The sequence below is a fragment of the Petromyzon marinus genome, chromosome 65 (genome assembly GCF_048934315.1).
Source record: "Petromyzon marinus isolate PM22_M1 ecotype Great Lakes invasive population chromosome 65, UKy_Petmar_22M1.pri1.0, whole genome shotgun sequence".
NCBI classification, from domain to species: domain Eukaryota; kingdom Metazoa; phylum Chordata; class Hyperoartia; order Petromyzontiformes; family Petromyzontidae; genus Petromyzon; species Petromyzon marinus.
Window position 1 is genome coordinate 3,531,029 of NC_133731.1, and position 20,792 is coordinate 3,551,820.

Genomic DNA, 20,792 nt, shown 5'->3' on the forward strand with positions numbered 1-20,792 from the left:
GGTATGGTGAGATCTGTGTGGTGTGGTGAGCTCTGTGGTGTGGTGAGCTCTGTGTGGTGTGGTGACGTCTGTGTGGTGTGGTGAGCTCTGTGTGGTGTGGTGAGATCTGTGTGGTGAGGTCTGTGTGGTGTGGTGAGCTCTGTGTGGTGAGCTCTGTGTGGTGTGGTGAGGTCTGTGTGGTGTGGTGAGGTCTGTGTGGTGTGGTGAGGTCTGTGTGGTGTGTTGACGTCTGTGTGGTGAGCTCTGTGTGGTGTGGTGAGCTTTGTGTGGTGTGGTGAGCTTTGTGTGGTGTGGTGAGCTGTGTGGTGAGCTCTGTGTGGTGTGGTGAGCTCTGTGTGGTGTGGTGAGCTTTCTGTGGTGTGGTGAGCTGTGTGGTGAGCTCTGTGTGGTGTGGTGAGCTCTGTGTGGTGTGGTGAGGTCTGTGTGGTGAGCTCTGTGTGGTGTGGTGAGCTCTGTGTGGTGTGGTAAGGTCTGTGTGGTGTGGTAAGGTCTGTGAGGTGTGGTGAGTTCTGTGAGGTGTGGTTAGCTCTGTGTGGTGTGGTGAGGTCTGTGTGGTGTGGTGAGGTCTGTGTGGTGTGGTGAGGTCTGTGTGGTGAGCTCTGTGTGGTGTGGTGAGCTCTGTGTGGTGTGGTAAGGTCTGTGAGGTGTGGTGAGTTCTGTGAGGTGTGGTTAGCTCTGTGTGGTGTGGTGAGGTCTGTGTGGTGAGGTCTGTGTGGTGTGGTGAGCTCTGTGTGGTGTGGTGAGTTCTGTGTGTGGTGGTGAGCTCTGTGTGGTGTGGTGAGCTCTGTGTGGTGAGGTGAGGTCTGTGTGGTGTGGTGAGGTCTGTGTGGTGTGGTGAGGTCTGTGTGGTGTGGTAAGCTCTGTGAGGTGCGGTGAGATCTGTGAGGTGTAGTGAGATCTGTGTGGTGTGGTGAGCTTTGTGTGGTGTGGTGAGCTGTGTGGTGTGGTGAGCTCTGTATGGTGAGCTCTGTGTGGTTTTGGGAGCTCTGTGTGGTGTGGTGAGCTCTGTGTGGTGAGCTCTGTGAGGTGTGGTGAGTTCTGTGAGGTGTGGTGAGTTCTGTGTGGTGTGGTGAGGTCTGTGTGGTGTGGTGACGTCTGTGTGGTGAGGTCTGTGTGGTGTGGTGAGCTCTGTGTGGTGTGGTGAGCTCTGTGTGGTGTGGTGAGGTCTGTGTGGTGTGGTGAGGTCTGTGTGGTGTGGTGAGGTCTGTGTGGTGTGGTGAGGTCTGTGTGGTGTGGTGAGTATGTGTGGTGTGGTGAGGTCTGTGTGGTGTGGTGAGGTCTGTGTGGTGTGGTGAGGTCTGTGTGGTGTGGTGAGTATGTGTGGTGTGGTGAGGTCTGTGTGGTGTGGTGAGTATGTGTGGTGTGGAGAGATCTGTGAGGTGTGGTGAGCTCTGTGTGGTGTGGTGAGTTCTGTGTGGTGAGTTCTGTGTGGTGAGCTCTGTGTGGTGTGGTGAGCTCTGTGTGGTGTGGTGAGCTCTGTGTGGTGAGCTCTCTGTGGTGTGGTGAGCTCTGTGTGGTGAGCTCTGTGAGGTGTGGTGAGTTCTGTGTGGTGAGTTCTGTGTGGTGTGGTGAGCTTTGTGTGGTGTGGTGAGCTCTGTGTGGTGTGGTGAGCTCTGTGAGGTATGGTGAGCTCTGTGTGGTGTGGTGAGCTCTGTGTGGTGTGGTGAGTTCTGTGTGGTGAGTTCTGTGCAGTGTGGTGAGCTCTGTGTGGTGTGGTGAGCTCTGTGAGGTATGGTGAGCTCTGTGTGGTGAGCTCTGTGAGGTGTGGTGAGTTCTGTGTGGTGAGTTCTGTGTGGTGTGGTGAGCTTTGTGTGGTGTGGTGAGCTCTGTGTGGTGTGGTGAGCTCTGTGAGGTATGGTGAGCTCTGTGAGGTGTGGTGAGTTCTGTGTGGTGTGGTGAGTTCTGTGTGGTGAGTTCTGTGTGATGAGCTCTGTGTGGTGTGGTGAGCTCTGTGTGGTGTGGTGAGCTCTGTGTGGTGTGGTGAGCTCTGTGAGGTGGTGCTGCTCACCGGAGCGAGGGGTGTGGCTGGCTCCGGCGAGCGGCCCGGCCGGCACCGTCGATGACGCTCCCACTCGGCCGCAGCTGGGGATGTCACACGCTCACCTCGTCACACCCTCACTCACTCACCTCCTCACTCACCTCGTCACTCACTCACCTCCTCACTCACCTCGTCACTCACTCACCTCCTCACTCACCTCGTCACTCACCTCCTCACTCACCTGCTCACTCACCTCGTCACTCACCTCCTCACTCGCTCACCTCCTCACTCACCTCCTCACTCACCTTCTCACTCACCAAGTCGCTCACTCACCTCATCACTCGCTCACCTCATCACTCGCTCACCTCATCACTCGCTCACCTCCTCACTCACCTAGTCGCTCGCTCACCTCATCGCACGCTCACCTGGTCACTATCACCTCATCACTCGCTCACCTCGTCACGCTCGCCTAATCACTCAAACAATCTTCGGATTAGGGTGAGTTTATATAGGGCTGAGTAGTGAATGAGTATGTAGAATGTGAGTGCATGGGTGAGTGCATGGGTGAGTGCATGGGTGAGTGCATGGGTGAGTTTATGGGTGAGTGTATGGGTGAGTGCATGGGTGAGTGCATGGGTGAGTGTATGTGTGAGTGCATGTGTGAGTGCATGGGTGAGTGCATGGGTGAGTGCATGGGTGAGATTATGGGTGAGTGCATGGGTGAGTGCATGGGTGGGTGCATGGGTGAGCGTGCGGGTGAGTGTATGGGTGAGTGTATGGGTGAGTGGATGGTTGAGTGGATGGGTGAGTGCATGGGTGAGTGCATGGGTGAGTGTATGGGTGAGTGCACGGGTGAGTGTATGGGTGAGTGTATGGGTGAGCGTGCGGGTGAGTGCATGAGTGAGTGTATGGGTGAGTGTATAGGTGAGTGTATGGGTGAGTGCATGGGTGAGTTTATGGGTGAGTGCATGGGTGAGTGTATGGGTGAGTGCATGGGTGAGCGTGCGAGTGAGTGTATGGGTGAGTGTATGGGTGAGTGTATGGGTGAGTGCATGGGTGAGTGTATGGGTGAGTGCATGGGTGAGTGTATGGGTGAGTGCATGGGTGAGTGTATGGGTGAGCGTGCGGGTGAGTGTATGGGTGAGTGTATGGGTAAGTGCATGGGTCAGTGCATGGGTGAGTGCATGGGTGAGTGCATGGGTGAGTGCATAGGTGAGTGCATGGGTGAGTGCATGGGTGAGTGCATGGATGAGTGGATGGGTGCGTGCATGGGTGAGTGCATGGCTGAGTGCATGGGTGAGTGCATGGGTGAGTGAATGGGTGAGTGGATGGGTGAGTGTATGGGTGAGTGCATGGGTGAGTGCATGGCTGAGTGCATGGGTGAGTGTATGGGTGAGCGTGCGGGTGAGTGCATGGGTGAGTGTATGGGTGAGTGCATGGGTGAGTGTATGGGTGAGTGTATGGGTGAGTGTATGGGTGAGCGTGCGGGTGAGTGCATGGGTGAGTGTATGGGTGAGTGCATGGGTGAGTGTATGGGTGAGTGTATGGGTGAATGTATGGGTGAGTGTATGGGTGAGCGTGCGGGTGAGTGCATGGGTGAGTGTATGGGTGAGTGCATGGGTGAGTGTATGGGTGAGTGCATGGGTGAGTGTATGGGTGAGCGTGCAGGTGAGTGCATGGGTGAGTGTATGGGTGAGTGCATGGGTGAGTGTATGGGTGAGTGTATGGGTGAATGTATGGGTGAGTGTATGGGTGAGCGTGCGGGTGAGTGCATGGGTGAGTGTATGGGTGAGTGCATGGGTGAGTGTATGGGTGAGTGCATGGGTGAGTGTATGGGTGAGTGCATGGGTGAGTGTATGGGTGAGTGCATGGGTTAGTGTATGGGTGAGTGCATGGGTGAGTGTATGGGGGAGTGTATGGGTGAATGTATGGGTGAGTGTATGGGTGAGCGTGCGGGTGAGTGCATGGGTGAGTGTATGGGTGAGTGCATGGGTGAGTGTATGGGTGAGTGCATGGGTGAGTGTATGGGTGAGTGCATGGGTGAGTGTATGGGTGAGTGCATGGGTGAGTGTATGGGTGAGTGCATGGGTGAGTGTATGGGTGAGTGCATGGGTGAGTGTATGGGTGAGTGCATGGGTGAGTGTATGGGTGAGTGCATGGGTGAGTTTATGGGTGAGTGTATGGGTGAATGTATGGGTGAGTGTATGGGTGAGCGTGCGGGTGAGTGCATGGGTGAGTGTATGGGTGAGTGCATGGTTGAGTGCATGGCTGAGTGCATGGGTGAGTGCATGGGTGAGTGAATGGGTGAGTGGATGGGTGAGTGTATGGGTGAGTGCATGGGTGAGTGCATGGCTGAGTGCATGGGTGAGTGTATGGGTGAGCGTGCGGGTGAGTGCATGGGTGAGTGTATGGGTGAGTGCATGGGTGAGTGTATGGGTGAGTGTATGGGTGAGTGTATGGGTGAGCGTGCGGGTGAGTGCATGGGTGAGTGTATGGGTGAGTGCATGGGTGAGTGTATGGGTGAGTGTATGGGTGAATGTATGGGTGAGTGTATGGGTGAGCGTGCGGGTGAGTGCATGGGTGAGTGTATGGGTGAGTGCATGGGTGAGTGTATGGGTGAGTGCATGGGTGAGTGTATGGGTGAGCGTGCGGGTGAGTGCATGGGTGAGTGTATGGGTGAGTGCATGGGTGAGTGTATGGGTGAGTGTATGGGTGAATGTATGGGTGAGTGTATGGGTGAGCGTGCGGGTGAGTGCATGGGTGAGTGTATGGGTGAGTGCATGGGTGAGTGTATGGGTGAGTGCATGGGTGAGTGTATGGGTGAGTGCATGGGTGAGTGTATGGGTGAGTGCATGGGTTAGTGTATGGGTGAGTGCATGGGTGAGTGTATGGGGGAGTGTATGGGTGAATGTATGGGTGAGTGTATGGGTGAGCGTGCGGGTGAGTGCATGGGTGAGTGTATGGGTGAGTGCATGGGTGAGTGTATGGGTGAGTGCATGGGTGAGTGTATGGGTGAGTGCATGGGTGAGTGTATGGGTGAGTGCATGGGTGAGTGTATGGGTGAGTGCATGGGTGAGTGTATGGGTGAGTGCATGGGTGAGTGTATGGGTGAGTGCATGGGTGAGTGTATGGGTGAGTGCATGGGTGAGTTTATGGGTGAGTGTATGGGTGAATGTATGGGTGAGTGTATGGGTGAGCGTGCGGGTGAGTGCATGGGTGAGTGTATGGGTGAGTGCATGGGTGAGTGTATGGATGAGTGCATGGGTGAGTGTATGGGTGAGTGCATGGGTGAGTGTATGGGTGAGTGCATGGGTGAGTGTATGGGTGAGTGCATGGTTGAGTGCATGGGTGAGTGCATGGCTGAGTGCATGGGTGAGTGCATGGGTGAGTGCATGGGTGAGCGTGCGGGTGAGTGTATGGGTGAGTGTATGGGTGAGTGCATGGGTGAGTGTATGGCTGAGTGGATGGGTGAGCGTGCGGGTGAGTGTATGGGTGAGTGCATGGGTGAGTGTATGTGTGAGCGTGCAGGTGAGTGTATGGGTGAGTGCATGGGTCGCGCTGTGGTGAGCGTGCGGGCGAGATCCGTACCCGCTGCACAGGAAGGAGCCGAGCGGCTGCGGTTGCGACTCTCCGCCCAGCGTCGCCCCCGACATCATCGCCGAGGAGGGGTTGGCGGAGGAAGAGGTGGAGGTGGAGTTGGTGGAGGAAGAGGTGGAGGAGGCGGCGGTGGTGGAGGAGTGGTCGGCTCCATCTCCGCTCTCCGCCGGGCAGACCCAGGCTGCACGCGGACACAGCAGCAGCAGCAGCAGCTAAAGCTAAAGCTAAAGGTTCCCCCGAGGTCCAGGTAGCACAAGCGACCTGCTGGGGCAAGTGCTGACGAGAATGATCACCACCAGGGGGAGCCACGGGGGTCGGGGGCTAGGCCGTGGTGAGTTTGAATTCACGCGGGCGTGAGGGTGAGCGGGTGGGTTAGGGTGTGGTGAGCGGGTGGGTTAGGGTGTGGTGAGTGGGTGGGTTAGTGTGTGGTGAGTGGGTGGGTTAGTGTGTGGTGAGCGGGTGGGTTAGGGTGTGGTGAGCGGGTGGGTTAGGGTGTGGTGAGCGGGTGGGTTAGGGTGTGGTGAGCGGGTGGGTAAGTGTGTGGTGAGCGTGTGGGTTAGGGTGTGGTGAGCGGGTGGGTTAGGGTGTGGTGAGCGGGTGGGTTAGGGTGTGGTGAGCGGGTGGGTTAGGGCGTGGTGAGCGTGTGGGTTAGGGCGTGGTGAGCGTGTGGGTTAGGGCGTGGTGAGCGGGTGGGTTAGGGCGTGGTGAGCGGGTGGGTTAGGGTGTGGTGAGCGGGTGGGTTAGGGTGTGGTGAGCGGGTGGGTTAGGGTGTGGTGAGCGGGTGGGTTAGGGCGTGGTGAGCGTGTGGGTTAGGGTGTGGTGAGCGGGTGGGTTAGGGCGTGGTGAGCGGGTGGGTTAGGGCGTGGTGAGCGGGTGGGTTAGGGTGTGGTGAGCGGGTGGGTTAGGGTGTGGTGAGCGGGTGGGTTAGTGTGTGGTGAGCGGGTGGGTTAGTGTGTGGTGAGCGGGTGGGTTAGGGTGTGGTGAGTGGGTGGGTTAGTGTGTGGTGAGCGGGTGGGTTAGTGTGTGGTGAGCGGGTGGGTTAGGGTGTGGTGAGCGGGTGGGTTAGGGTGTGGTGAGTTGGGTGGGTTAGTGTGTGGTGAGTTGGGTGGGTTAGGGTGTGGTGAGTTGGGTGGGTTAGGGTGTGGTGAGTTGGGTGGGTTAGGGTGTGGTGAGCGGGTGGGTTAGGGTGTGGTGAGCGGGTGGGTTAGGGTGTGGTGAGTTGGGTGGGTTAGGGTGTGGTGAGCGGGTGGGTTAGGGTGTGGTGAGCGGGTGGGTTAGGGCGTGGTGAGCGTGTGGGTTAGGGTGTGGTGAGCGGGTGGGTTAGGGCGTGGTGAGCGGGTGGGTTAGGGCGTGGTGAGCGGGTGGGTTAGGGTGTGGTGAGCGGGTGGGTTAGGGTGTGGTGAGCGGGTGGGTTAGTGTGTGGTGAGCGGGTGGGTTAGTGTGTGGTGAGCGGGTGGGTTAGGGTGTGGTGAGTGGGTGGGTTAGTGTGTGGTGAGCGGGTGGGTTAGTGTGTGGTGAGCGGGTGGGTTAGGGTGTGGTGAGCGGGTGGGTTAGGGTGTGGTGAGTTGGGTGGGTTAGTGTGTGGTGAGTTGGGTGGGTTAGGGTGTGGTGAGTTGGGTGGGTTAGGGTGTGGTGAGCGGGTGGGTTAGGGTGTGGTGAGCGGGTGGGTTAGGGTGTGGTGAGCGGGTGGGTTAGGGTGTGGTGAGTTGGGTGGGTTAGGGTGTGGTGAGCGGGTGGGTTAGGGTGTGGTGAGCGGGTGGGTTAGGGCGTGGTGAGCGTGTGGGTTAGGGTGTGGTGAGCGGGTGGGTTAGGGCGTGGTGAGCGGGTGGGTTAGGGCGTGGTGAGCGGGTGGGTTAGGGTGTGGTGAGCGGGTGGGTTAGGGTGTGGTGAGCGGGTGGGTTAGTGTGTGGTGAGCGGGTGGGTTAGTGTGTGGTGAGCGGGTGGGTTAGGGTGTGGTGAGTGGGTGGGTTAGTGTGTGGTGAGCGGGTGGGTTAGTGTGTGGTGAGCGGGTGGGTTAGGGTGTGGTGAGCGGGTGGGTTAGGGTGTGGTGAGTTGGGTGGGTTAGTGTGTGGTGAGTTGGGTGGGTTAGGGTGTGGTGAGTTGGGTGGGTTAGGGTGTGGTGAGCGGGTGGGTTAGGGTGTGGTGAGCGGGTGGGTTAGGGTGTGGTGAGTTGGGTGGGTTAGGGTGTGGTGAGTTGGGTGGGTTAGGGTGTGGTGAGTTGGGTGGGTTAGGGTGTGGTGAGTTGGGTGGGTTAGGGTGTGGTGAGCGGCGTGGGTGAGCGGCGTGGGTGAGCGTGAGTGGTGAGCGTGAGTGGTGAGCGTGAGTGGTGATTGGTGAGTGGTGAGCGTGAGTGGTGAGCGTGAGTGGTGAGTGGTGAGTGGTGAGCGTGAGTGGTGAGTGGTGAGTGTGAGTGGTGAGCGTGAGTGGTGAGTGTGAGTGGTGAGCGTGAGTGGTGAGTGGTGAGCGTGAGTGGTGAGCGTGTGGGTGAGTGGTGAGTGTGAGTGGTGAGTGTGAGTGGTGAGCGTGTGGGTGAGTGGTGAGTGTGAGTGTGAGTGGTGAGTGTGAGCGTGAGTGGTGAGTGTGAGTGGTGAGTGTGAGTGGTGAGTGTGAGTGGTGAGCGTGAGGCTCTCCCCGCCCATCTCCGGCGTCGCTCACCGCCAGCTCGGCCCTCCTGGGGGAGCCGTGGCGGCGAGCGGCCCGCCGGGGGGGGGCCCGCCGGGGGGGGGCCCGCCGGGGGGGGGCCCGCCGGGGGGGGGCCCGCCGGGGGGGGGCCCGCCGGGGGGGAGGGGCTGGCGGGGTCCTGGGGGGCCGTGAAGGACCCCAGGGGGGCGGTGACGACGCCGCCGCTGCACGACAAAGAGGAGGAGGGGGGGGGGGTGGGTTGGCCCGGGGGGGGGGGGGGGCAGCGTCATCGTCGACATCGTCATCATCATCCACATCGTTGACATCATCATCATCATCATCCTCAACATCGTTGACATCATCATCATCCTCAACATCGTTGACATCGTCATCATCATCATCCACAACATCGTTGACATCATCATCATCCTCAACATCGTTGACATCATCATCATCCTCAACATCGTTGACATCGTCATCATCATCATCCACAACATCGTTGACATCATCATCATCCTCAACATCGTTGACATCATCATCATCCTCAACATCGTTGACATCGTCATCATCATCATCCACAACATCGTTGACATCATCATCATCCTCAACAACATCGTTGACATCGTCATCATCATCCACAACATCGTTGACATCATCATCATCCTCAACATCGTTGACATCATCATCATCCTCAACATCGTTGACATCGTCATCATCATCATCCACAACATCGTTGACATCATCATCATCCTCAACAACATCGTTGACATCATCATCATCATCATCCACAACATCGTTGACATCATCATCATCATCATCCACAACATCGTTGACATCATCATCATCATCCACATCGTCATCATCATCATCATCATCATCCACAATATCGTTGACATCATCATCATCATCATCCTCAACATCGTCGACATCGTCATCATCATCCTCAACATCGTTGACATCATCATCATCCACAACATCGTTGACATCATCATCATCCACAACATCGTTGACATCATCATCATCATCATCCTCGACATCATCGTCGACATTCTCAACATCATCACCGTCGACATCATCGATATCATCATCGGCATCATCAACATCATCATCATTGACATCGTCAACATCGTCGGAATCATCGTCAACATCGTCGGCATCATCGTCAACATCGTCGGCATCATCGTCATCATTCACATCGCCGTCATCATCACCGTGATGAAAGAGAGCCATGACATTGTCAACGTTGGCATCAACAATCTCCATGTCACCTTCCTCACCCACGGTCACTCACCACGGTCTACTGGGGGTGAGCACCAGCCTCTCCCGTGGGCCTCGTGAGGGCGAGTGTCTGGTGAGCGTGTTGGTGAGTGTGTCTGGTGAGTGGTGAGTGTGTCTGGTGAGTGGTGAGTGTGTCTGGTGAGTGGTGAGCGTGTCTGGTGAAGGTGAGGGTGTCCGGTGAGTGGTGAGTGTGTCTGGTGAGGGTGTCTAGTGAAGGTGAGGGTGCTAGGTGAGTGGTGAGCATGTCCGGTGAGTGGTGAGTGTGTCCAGTGAGTGGTGAGTGTGTCTGGTGAGTAACGAGCGTGTCCGGTGAGTGGTGAGCGTGTCCGGTGAGTGACGAGCGTGTCCGGTGAGTGGTGAGTGTGTCCGGTGAGTGGCGAGCGTGTCCGGTGAGTGACGAGTGTGTCCGGTGAGTGGCGAGCGTGTCCGGTGAGTGACGAGCGTGTCCGGTGAGTGGCGAGCGTGTCCGGTGAGTGGCGAGTGTCTCTGGTGAGTGGTGAGCGTGTCCGGTGAGTGGTGAGTGTGTCCGGTGAGTGGTGAGCGTATCCGGTGAGTGACGAGTGTGTCCGGTGAGTGACGAGCGTGTCCGGTGAGTGGCGAGCGTGTCCGGTGAGTGGCGAGTGTCTCTGGTGAGTGGTGAGCGTGTCCGGTGAGTGGCGAGCGTGTCCGGTGAGTGGCGAGTGTCTCTGGTGAGTGGTGAGCGTGTCCGGTGAGTGACGAGCGTGTCCGGTGAGTGGTGAGCGTGTCCGGTGAGTGGTGAACGTGTCCGGTGAGTGACGAGCGTGTCCGGTGAGTGACGAGCGTGTCCAGTGAGTGGCGAGCGTGTCCGGTGAGTGACGAGCGTGTCCGGTGAGTGGCGAGCGTGTCCGGTGAGTGGCGAGCGTGTCCGGTGAGTGGCGAGCGTGTCCCGTGAGTGGCGAGCGTGTCCGGTGAGTGGCGAGCGTGTCCGGTGAGTGGCGAGCGTGTCCGGTGAGTGGTGAGCGTGTCCGGTGAGTGGCGAGCATGTCCGGTGAGTGGCGAGCGTGTCCGGTGAGTGGCGAGCGTGTCCGGTGAGTGGTGAGCGTGTCCGGTGAGTGGTGAGCGTGTCCGGTGAGTGGCGAGTGTGTCTGGTGAGTAACGAGCGTGTCCGGTGAGTGGTGAGCGTGTCCGGTGAGTGGTGAGCGTGTCCCGTGAGTGGCGAGCGTGTCCGGTGAGTGGCGAGCGTGTCCGGTGAGTGGCGAGCGTGTCCGGTGAGTGGTGAGCGTGTCCGGTGAGTGGCGAGCATGTCCGGTGAGTGGCGAGCGTGTCCGGTGAGTGGCGAGTGTGTCTGGTGAGTGGTGAGCGTGTCCGGTGAGTGGCGAGCGTGTCCGGTGAGTGGCGAGTGTGTCTGGTGAGTGGTGAGCGTGTCCGGTGAGTGGCGAGCGTGTCCGGTGAGTGGCGAGCGTGTCCGGTGAGTGGCGAGTGTCTCTGGTGAGTGGTGAGCGTGTCCGGTGAGTGACGAGCGTGTCCGGTGAGTGGCGAGCGTGTCCGGTGAGTGGTGAGCGTGTCCGGTGAGTGGCGAGTGTCTCTGGTGAGTGGTGAGCGTGTCCGGTGAGTGACGAGCGTGTCCGGTGAGTGGTGAGTGTGTCCGGTGAGTGGTGAGCGTGTCCGGTGAGTGGCGAGCGTGTCCGGTGAGTGGCGAGCGTGTCCGGTGAGTGGCGAGTGTCTCTGGTGAGTGGTGAGCGTGTCCGGTGAGTGACGAGCGTGTCCGGTGAGTGACGAGCGTGTCCGGTGAGTGACGAGCGTGTCCGGTGAGTGGCAAGCGTGTCCGGTGAGTGGCGAGTGTCTCTGGTGAGTGGTGAGCGTGTCCGGTGAGTGACGAGCGTGTCCGGTGAGTGACGAGCGTGTCCGGTGAGTGGCGAGCGTCTCCGGTGAGTGGCGAGTGTGTCCGGTGAGTGGTGAGTGTGTCCGGTGAGTGGCGAGCGTGTCCGGTGAGTGACGAGCGTGTCCGGTGAGTGACGAGCGTGTCCGGTGAGTGGCGAGCGTGTCCGGTGAGTGGCGAGTGTCTCTGGTGAGTGGTGAGCGTGTCCGGTGAGTGGCGAGCGTGTCCGGTGAGTGGCGAGTGTCTCTGGTGAGTGGTGAGCGTGTCTGGTGAGTGGCGAGCGTGTCCGGTGAGTGGCGAGCGTGTCCGGTGAGTGACGAGCGTGTCCGGTGAGTGGCGAGCGTGTCCGGTGAGTGGCGAGCGTGTCCGGTGAGTGGCGAGTGTCTCTGGTGAGTGGTGAGCATGTCTGGTGAGTGGCGAGCGTGTCCGGTGAGTGGCGAGCGTGTCCGGTGAGTGGCGAGTGTGTCCGGTGAGTGACGAGCGTGTCCGGTGAGTGGTGAGCGTGTCCGGTGAGTGGCGAGTGTCTCTGGTGAGTGGTGAGCATGTCTGGTGAGTGGCGAGCGTGTCCGGTGAGTGGCGAGCGTGTCCGGTGAGTGACGAGCGTGTCCGGTGAGTGGTGAGCGTGTCCGGTGAGTGGCGAGCGTGTCCGGTGAGTGGCGAGTGTCTCTGGTGAGTGGTGAGCATGTCTGGTGAGTGGCGAGCGTGTCCGGTGAGTGGCGAGCGTGTCCGGTGAGTGGCGAGCGTGTCCGGTGAGTGACGAGCGTGTCCGGTGAGTGGCGAGCGTGTCCGGTGAGTGGCGAGCGTGTCCGGTGAGTGGCGAGTGTCTCTGGTGAGTGGTGAGCATGTCTGGTGAGTGGCGAGCGTGTCCGGTGAGTGGCGAGCGTGTCCGGTGAGTGGCGAGCGTGTCCGGTGAGTGACGAGCGTGTCCGGTGAGTGGCGAGCGTGTCCGGTGAGTGGCGAGTGGCTCACCCGTGGGCGTCGTGTGCCGGTGGCGGGCGGCGGTCCCTGCGGATGGGCCCGGCTTCGACGGCGGGCAGGCCGGTGGCGGACGTCGTGGTGGTCCACGTGGATGAGGCTGAGGCCGAGGAGACGCGGCGCATCAGGCCCAGCGGCAGGCTCCTGCGCAGACGCTGCAGACGCACCGCCGCTCACCAGCCACGCTCACCAGACACGCTCACCACCAGACACGTTCACCAGACACGTTCACCAGACACGTTCACCAGACACACCAGACACACTCACCAGACACACTCACCAGACACACTCACCAGACGCGCTCACCACCAGACACGTTCACCAGACACGCTCGACCGCCACGCTCACCAGCCACGCTCACCAGACACGCTCACCAGCCAGTTTCACCAGACACACCAGACACGCTCACCAACACACTCACCAGACACACTCACCAGACACGCTCACCAGACACACCAGACACGCTCACCACCAGACACGCTCACCAGACACGTTCACCAGACACGTTCACCAGACACACCAGACACACTCACTAGATACACTCACCAGACACACTCATCAGACACACTCACCAGACACACTCACCAGACGCGCTCACCACCAGACACGTTCACCAGACACGCTCGACCGCCACGCTCACCAGCCACGCTCACCAGACACGCTCACCAGCCAGTTTCACCAGACACACCAGACACGCTCACCAGACACACTCACCAGACACACTCACCAGACACGCTCACCAGACACACTCACCAGACACACTCACCAGACACGCTCACCAGACACACCAGACACGCTCACCACCAGACACGCTCACCAGACACGTTCATCAGACACGTTCACCAGACACACCAGACACACTCACCAGACACACTCACCAGACACACTCACCAGACGCGCTCACCACCAGACACGTTCACCAGACACGCTCGACCGCCACGCTCACCAGCCACGCTCACCAGACACGCTCACCAGCCAGTTTCACCAGACACACCAGACACGCTCACCAGACACACTCACCAGACACACTCACCAGACACGCTCACCAGACACACTCACCAGACACACCAGACACGCTCACCAGACACACTCACCAGACACACTCACCAGACACGCTCACCAGACACGCTCACCAGACACGCTCACCAGACACACCAGACACGCTCACCAGACACACTCACCAGACACACTCACCAGACACACTCACCAGACACGCTCACCAGACACACTCACCAGACACGCTCACCAGACACGCTCACCAGACACACCAGACACGCTCACCACCAGACACGCTCACCAGACACGTTCACCAGACACGTTCACCAGACACACCAGATACACTCACCAGACACACTCACCAGACGCGCTCACCAGACGCGCTCACCACCAGACACGTTCACCAGACACGCTCGACCGCCACGCTCACCAGCCACGCTCACCAGACACGCTCACCAGCCAGTTTCACCAGACACACCAGACACGCTCACCAGACACACTCACCAGACACGCTCACCAGACACACTCACCAGCCACACTCACCAGACACACTCACCAGACACACTCACCAGACACGCTCACCAGACACACTCACCAGACACACTCACCAGACACGCTCACCAGACACACCAGACACGCTCACCACCAGACACGCTCACCAGACACGTTCATCAGACACGTTCACCAGACACACCAGACACACTCACCAGACACACTCACCAGACACACTCACCAGACGCGCTCACCACCAGACACGTTCACCAGACACGCTCGACCGCCACGCTCACCAGCCACGCTCACCAGACACGCTCACCAGACACACTCACCAGACACACTCACCAGACACGCTCACCAGACACGCTCACCAGACACACCAGACACGCTCACCAGACACACTCACCAGACACACTCACCAGACACGCTCACCAGACACGCTCACCAGACATGCTCACCAGACACGCTCACCAGACACACTCACCAGACACACTCACCAGACACGCTCACCAGACACACTCACCAGACACACCAGACACGCTCACCAGACACACTCACCAGACACACTCACCAGACACACTCACCAGACACGCTCACCAGACACGCTCACCAGACACACCAGACACGCTCACCAGACACACTCACCAGACACACTCACCAGACACGCTCACCAGACACGCTCACCAGACACGCTCACCAGACACGCTCACCAGACACACTCACCAGACACACTCACCAGACACGCTCACCAGACACACTCACCAGACACACCAGACACGCTCACCAGACAAACCAGACACGCTCACCAGACACGCTCACCAGCCAGTTTCACCAGACACGCTCACCAGAGACGCTCACACCGCCCGCTCACCAGACACGCTCACCAGACACGCACACCAGACACACTCACCAGACACACTCACCAGACACACCAGACACGCTCACGAGACACGCTCACCGCCCACTCATCAGACACACTCACTAGACAAGCTCACCAGACACGCTCACCAGACACGCTCACCGCCCACTCATCAGACACACTCACCAGACACACCCACCAGACCCCCTCACCAGACACACCAGACACACTCACCAGACACGCTCACCAGACACACTCACCAGACACGCTCACCAGACACACTCACCAGCCACACTCACCAGACCCCCTCACCAGCCACGCTCACACCGCCCGCTCGTCCGCCCTCTCGCTCACCCGCGGCACGGCGTGCTTGTCGCCGCCTCTCTCCGAGCCGTCCTCCGAGTCGGAGGCCGGCTCCTGGTCGCCCGGCGGCCCCAGCGGCGGCCCCAGCGGCAGCCCCAGCGGCGCCGACGGCCGCGTGCGGTGCGGCGCCTGGAAGGAGGAGAGCTGCGCCCCGAGCAGCGAGCTCACCGAACGCAGCGCCGCGATCACGTGGCCCGGCAGCGCCGGCTCGGCCAGCAGGTCCGTCACGAGGCCGTGGGCCTCGCCCATCACGGAGATGTCCACCGACACGCTGGTGCCGGACGGCTGCGGAGGGGGGCGGGGGGGAAGCGGCGAACGAGCCTCGTCACCGGCGCGGGGACCACGGCGTCTCCGGCCGTGAATTCGAGCGGCGGCGTTCGAGCGAGGGCTGGGAGGCCGGGCCGACGCAACGCCAATTCGTCACTCCGTGTACTCCGAAGGGTGTGGCCTCCATCGACTGAGCCGCGGTGGCTGGGGGATGGTCACCGCCTCGCACCGGTGCGCACGAAAAGGTCGTGGGTTCGATGCCCAACCCTCGACGCGTCTAGAGACTCGTCAGGGACGCAGTGTCCCGGCTCTCCGGCAGAGGGGGCTGCAGCGACACGTGGCGACTGCCGCAAAACACGCAAGACGCCTGCTGCTGGGGTCACCCGCTCCGTCCGAGAATCCACCACGCCTACACCCTCCTCCACCCTCCTCCACCCTCCTCCTCCTTCTCCTCCACCCTCCTCCTCCTCCACCCTCCTCCTCCACCCTCCCACTGCACCCTCCACCCTCCTCCACCCTCCTCCAACCTCCTCCTCCTCCCTCTCCTCCACCCTCCTCCTCCACCCTCCTCCACCCTCCTCCACCCTCCTCCACCCTCCCACTGCACCCTCCACCCTCCTCCACCCTCCTCCACCCTCCTCCTCCTCCTCCACCCTCCTACTGCACACTCCTCCACCCTCCTCCACCCTCCTCCACCCTCCTCCTCCACCCTCCACCCTCCTCCTCCACCCTCCTCCTCCACCCTCCTCCTCCACCCTCCACCCTCCTCCTCCACCCTCCTCCTCCACCCTCCTCCTCCACCCTCCTCCTCCACCCTCCTCCTCCACCCTCCACCCTCCTCCTCCACCCTCCTCCTCCACCCTCCTCCTCCACCCTCCTCCTCCTCCACCCTCCTCCTCCACCCTCCTCCACCCTCCTCCTCCACCCTCCTCCTCCACCCTCCTCCTCCTCCACCCTCCTCCTCCACATATGCACGTCTGCACCCCACCGCTGTACAGGTCCACACGATGGGTAGCCCACGCCGAGGCTTCGCCTCCACGTGACGGCCACACGACCCGGCACGAGGAGCAAGCAAGCCCCGCGTAGGGGGGCTGTCCGTAAATGACGTCACGCGGTTTTTGACCCCCCCCCACCCATCCTCGTCACACGACGTCACAGAGCTTTGTGACGTCACAAAGCTCTGCCCCCTCCCCCCAAAATGAAACATGCTTCAAATCGCTTTAAACTATCGTCATTGTGGTGCGTGTTTAGATGTGGCGATGCACTCTGATGTTGTAAGAGTGTTGTTATGACAGTAATATATATTTAAAGTTGCGCATTTTGATGTGACGTCATATTTCTCACCCCCCCCCCGTCACAAAAATCTGACCCCCCCTCCCCACCCTAGGTACGTGACGTCATTTATGGACGGCCCCACACACACACAGACTGTTTATATGATGGTGGAGGGGGGGGGGTGGTTGGGGAGCGGTGGCGCAGTGGTTAGCGCGCTAACCGCACTCGGTACGGTACTCATTTGAGTCTGAGTCGACCTAGGGGAGGCCCAGGACCGGTGCGGATGATCGTCACCAGCGCGCTATCCCGCACTGCCCTACCGCCACGCACTCAAAAGACAAAGATCCCCCGTGTAGCCTTACCAGAACGTTGGGGCAAGTGCTGTTAGCGAGAAGCAGCTATGAAGGCCGGCACGGTGGCACTCGAGGTGGTGGGTGGGTGGCCAGCGCCACGCCCGGCCGCCTTTGTCTCTACAGTGCCGATCTTTTTTTTATATACAGCACCAAGGCGCTCATTTGACGATGAGTCGATCTTGCACACTTACTCACATTCACACTTCACTCACACACTCTCACTCACACACTCACACACACCCACACACTCACTCACATTCACACTCACGCACCTACACACTCACTCACATTCACACTCCACTCACACACTGACCTACACACTCACTCACACACCCACACACTCACTCACATTCACACTCACTCACACACCCACACACTCACTCACATTCACACTCTCACACACACACCTACACATTCACACTCATTCACACACTCACATTCACACTCTCACACACACACACTCCACTCACACACAACAACAACCGCCATTCGCCACTAAGTGGCGGTGACGTCACCACGACGCTTGTGCCAGGCCATGTGCACCTTCAGGCCACGTAAAGTGTTGAACGCCCGCTGGCAGAAAATCACGGGGCAGACCCAGGTACCACGGGTCGACTGACTGAGATGACTGGCTGATGCACCACCTGTGCCAACTTGCTGTGCTTTAGCCACCCGGCGCTCCGCTCATTGATGTGAGCGTCGATCCTCCCCCCTCCGTTGTTGTTGGAGGGCGATTACTTCCAACTGCCCAGTAGTGTCCGTCACGAGCCTCCTCCACAGGTCGATCTTGACACCGCTGGTACCAGTCATCGGCAAGTCCACTCAGCTCCACGTCCTCCTGTACCACGTCACTCCATCTCTTCTCTAGCCCGTGCCGCGCCCATTTTGCCCCCTCGATCCGGCCGAACAAAAGCTGTTTAGGCATGCGGTGGCTGGGCATGCGGGCTACATGACCCAGCCAACGCAGCCTTGCCTGCCGGAGGAGCTCACCGATGGGACTTTGTCCAGATCTTTCGAGGATTTGTGAGCTCACACAATGCAGCCTGGTAAAACCCAGGATGGATCGTCGGCACGCCAGCCTAAATGTTTATAACAGGCGAAGATGCTCCATTAGGGGGGTCTACGTTTCTTCAGCGTAGAGAGGGGAGGGAATGACTGTGGCCGAGAAGGCCCGAAGCTTCGTGTGGAGCGACAGACTAGGTAGCTTCCACACAGCGTTACACATCCGATGAAAAGATATTGCCGCTCGACTGATTAGGAGTGAGACCGCTGCTGTTAAACCGGAGGCGGTCATGAGCACACTGACCAGGTATGGGAAACTCTCCACTTTTTCTACAACTGCCCCATCACCAATTAAAAGTTGTGGGGGTGGAGTGTCCGATGGTACAAAATACCCAGGCAGGTGCTTAATTTGAGTGCGGCTGATGGTAAGGCCCCACCTCTTAGTGGCAAGCTCCAGGTTCAGCAGCAGCGCCTCCAACTCCTACTCTGAGTGAGCAGCAATTACCAGGTCATCGGCATACATAACGTTGTTGAGCAATAGGGAGCCATCCCTTGACCGCACCCGGGCATCGATCAGCCTCCCATTGTATCTGTACCAGATGGAAATTCCTCCGGTACAGCTACTGAAGGCTTCACGAACTACGTGGACGAAATATATGTTAAATAATGTGGGAGCCAGAGGACATCCCTGTCGCACCCCAAGGTGAACAAGGAATGGTTCCGACTCCCGGCCACGTACTTTTACCCAGGCCCGCTCACCATCATGAAGGTCCTTAATGTGCGTGAGCAGAAGATCAGGGACTCTGAAGCACGAAGAACAACCCAGAGCCCGGGCCTACTGATGGTATCATAGGCCTTGACCAGGTCAATAAAACAGAGATGTAGGTCTTGTTGGAATTCCCTACACCTTTGCTGTAGCAGACGGACATAAAATATGGCATCTGTGCAGGACCGCCCTTTCCTGAAACCGCATTGGGGCTCCGCAAGCCTCTCCTCAGCCTGGCTGGCAAGGCGATGTTGAATAATCCTTGCCAGGACCTTTACCGGCACACTGAGGAGTGAGATGCCCCTGTAGTTGTTCCAGTCTGTGCGGTCCCCCTTCTTAAAGAGGGGGACCACCATGGCATCGTTCCAATCCTGCGGAACCCGTCCAGTGGTCCAGACTGTTGTTATGATGTCATATAGGGCAGTCTGTGCACAAACGCCACCCTCCCTCAGCATTTTGCTTTGGAGATCACACTCACCAGGAGTCTCACACTCACCAGGAGTCTCACACTCACCAGGAGTCTCACACTCACCAGGAGTCTCACACTCACCAGGGGTCTCACCAGGGGTCTCACCAGGAGTCTCACACTCACCAGGGGTCTCACACTCACCAGGAGTGTCGCACTCACCAGGAGTCTCGCACTCACCAGGAGTCTCACACTCACCAGGGGTCTCACCAGGAGTTCCACACTCACCAGGATTCTCACACTCACCAGGGGTGTCACACTCACCAGGGTCTCACCAGGAGTCTCACCAGGAGTCTCACACTCACCAGGAGTCTCACACTCACCAGGAGTCTCACACTCACCAGGAGGCTCACACTCACCAGGGGTCTCACACTCACAAGGAGTCTCACACTCACCAGGGTCTCACACTCACCAGGGGTCTCACCAGGAGTCTCACCAGGAGGCTCACACTCACCAGGAGGCTCACACTCACCAGGAGTCTCACACTCACCAGGAGGCTCACACTCACCAGGGTCTCACACTCACCAGGAGTCTCACACTCACCAGGAGTCTCACACTCACCAGGGTCTCACACTCACCAGGAGTCTCACACTCACCAGGAGTCTCACACTCACCAGGGGCCTCACACTCACCAGGAGTCTCACACTCACCAGGAGTCTCACACTCACCAGGAGTCTCATACTCACCAGGGGTCTCACACTCACCGGGAGTCTCACACTCACCAGGGGTCTCACACTCACCAGGGGTCTCACACTCACCAGGAGTCTCACACTCACCAGGAGTCTCACACTCACCAGGGGCCTCACACTCACCAGGAGGCTCACACTCACCAGGAGTCTCACACTCACCAGGAGTCTCACACTCACCAGGAGTCTCACACTCATCAGGGGCTCACACTCACCAGGAGTCTCACACTCACCAGGAGTCTCACACTCACCAGGAGTCTCACACTCACCAGGGTCTCACAATCACCAGGAGCCTCACACTCACCAGGAGGGTCTCACACTCACCAGGGGTCTCACACTCACCAGGAGTCTCACACTCACCAGGAGTCTCACACTCACCAGGGGTCTGACACTCACCAGGAGTCTCACACTCACCAAGGGGTCTCACACTCACCAGGAGGCTCACACTCACCAGGGTCTCACACTCACCAGGAGTCTCACACTCACCAAGGGGCCTCACACTCACCAGGAGTCTCACACTCACCAGGAGTCTCACACTCACCAGGAGTCTCACACTCACCAGGGTCTCACACTCACCAGGAGTCTCACACTCACCAAGGGCTCACACTCACCAGGAGTCTCACACTCACCAGGAGTCTCACACTCACCAAGGGGTCTCACACTCACTAGGGTCTCACCAGGAGCCTCACACTCACCAGGAGACTCACACTCACCAGGAGTCTCACACTCACCAGGAGACTCACACTCACCAGGAGTCTCACACTCACCAGGGGTCTCACACTCACCAGGAGTCTCACACTCACCAGGGGCTCACACTCACCAGGAGTCTCACACTCACCAGGGTCTCACACTCACCAGGAGTCTCACAGTCACCAGGAGTCTCACACGCACCAGGAGTCTCACACTCACCAGGAGGCTCGCACTCACCAGGAGTCTCACACTCACCAGGAGTCTCACACTCACCAGGGGCTCAC

The 20,792-nt window shown here is 59.1% G+C and overlaps 1 protein-coding gene across 1 annotated transcript in view; it reads right to left on the reverse strand.

The window, feature by feature from the left end:
* PDE3A (phosphodiesterase 3A) overlaps window positions 1-20,792 on the reverse strand; it is a 175,915-nt gene that overhangs the window by 22,639 nt on the left and 132,484 nt on the right. The window contains exons 2-6 of the mRNA XM_076054247.1: window positions 14,995-15,288; window positions 12,285-12,445; window positions 8,231-8,421; window positions 5,567-5,756; window positions 2,009-2,082 (exon numbers count right to left, since the gene is read on the reverse strand). Of these exons, the coding sequence (XP_075910362.1) occupies window positions 2,009-2,082; window positions 5,567-5,756; window positions 8,231-8,421; window positions 12,285-12,445; window positions 14,995-15,288 (910 nt within the window). The remainder of the gene's footprint in view (window positions 1-2,008; window positions 2,083-5,566; window positions 5,757-8,230; window positions 8,422-12,284; window positions 12,446-14,994; window positions 15,289-20,792) is intronic.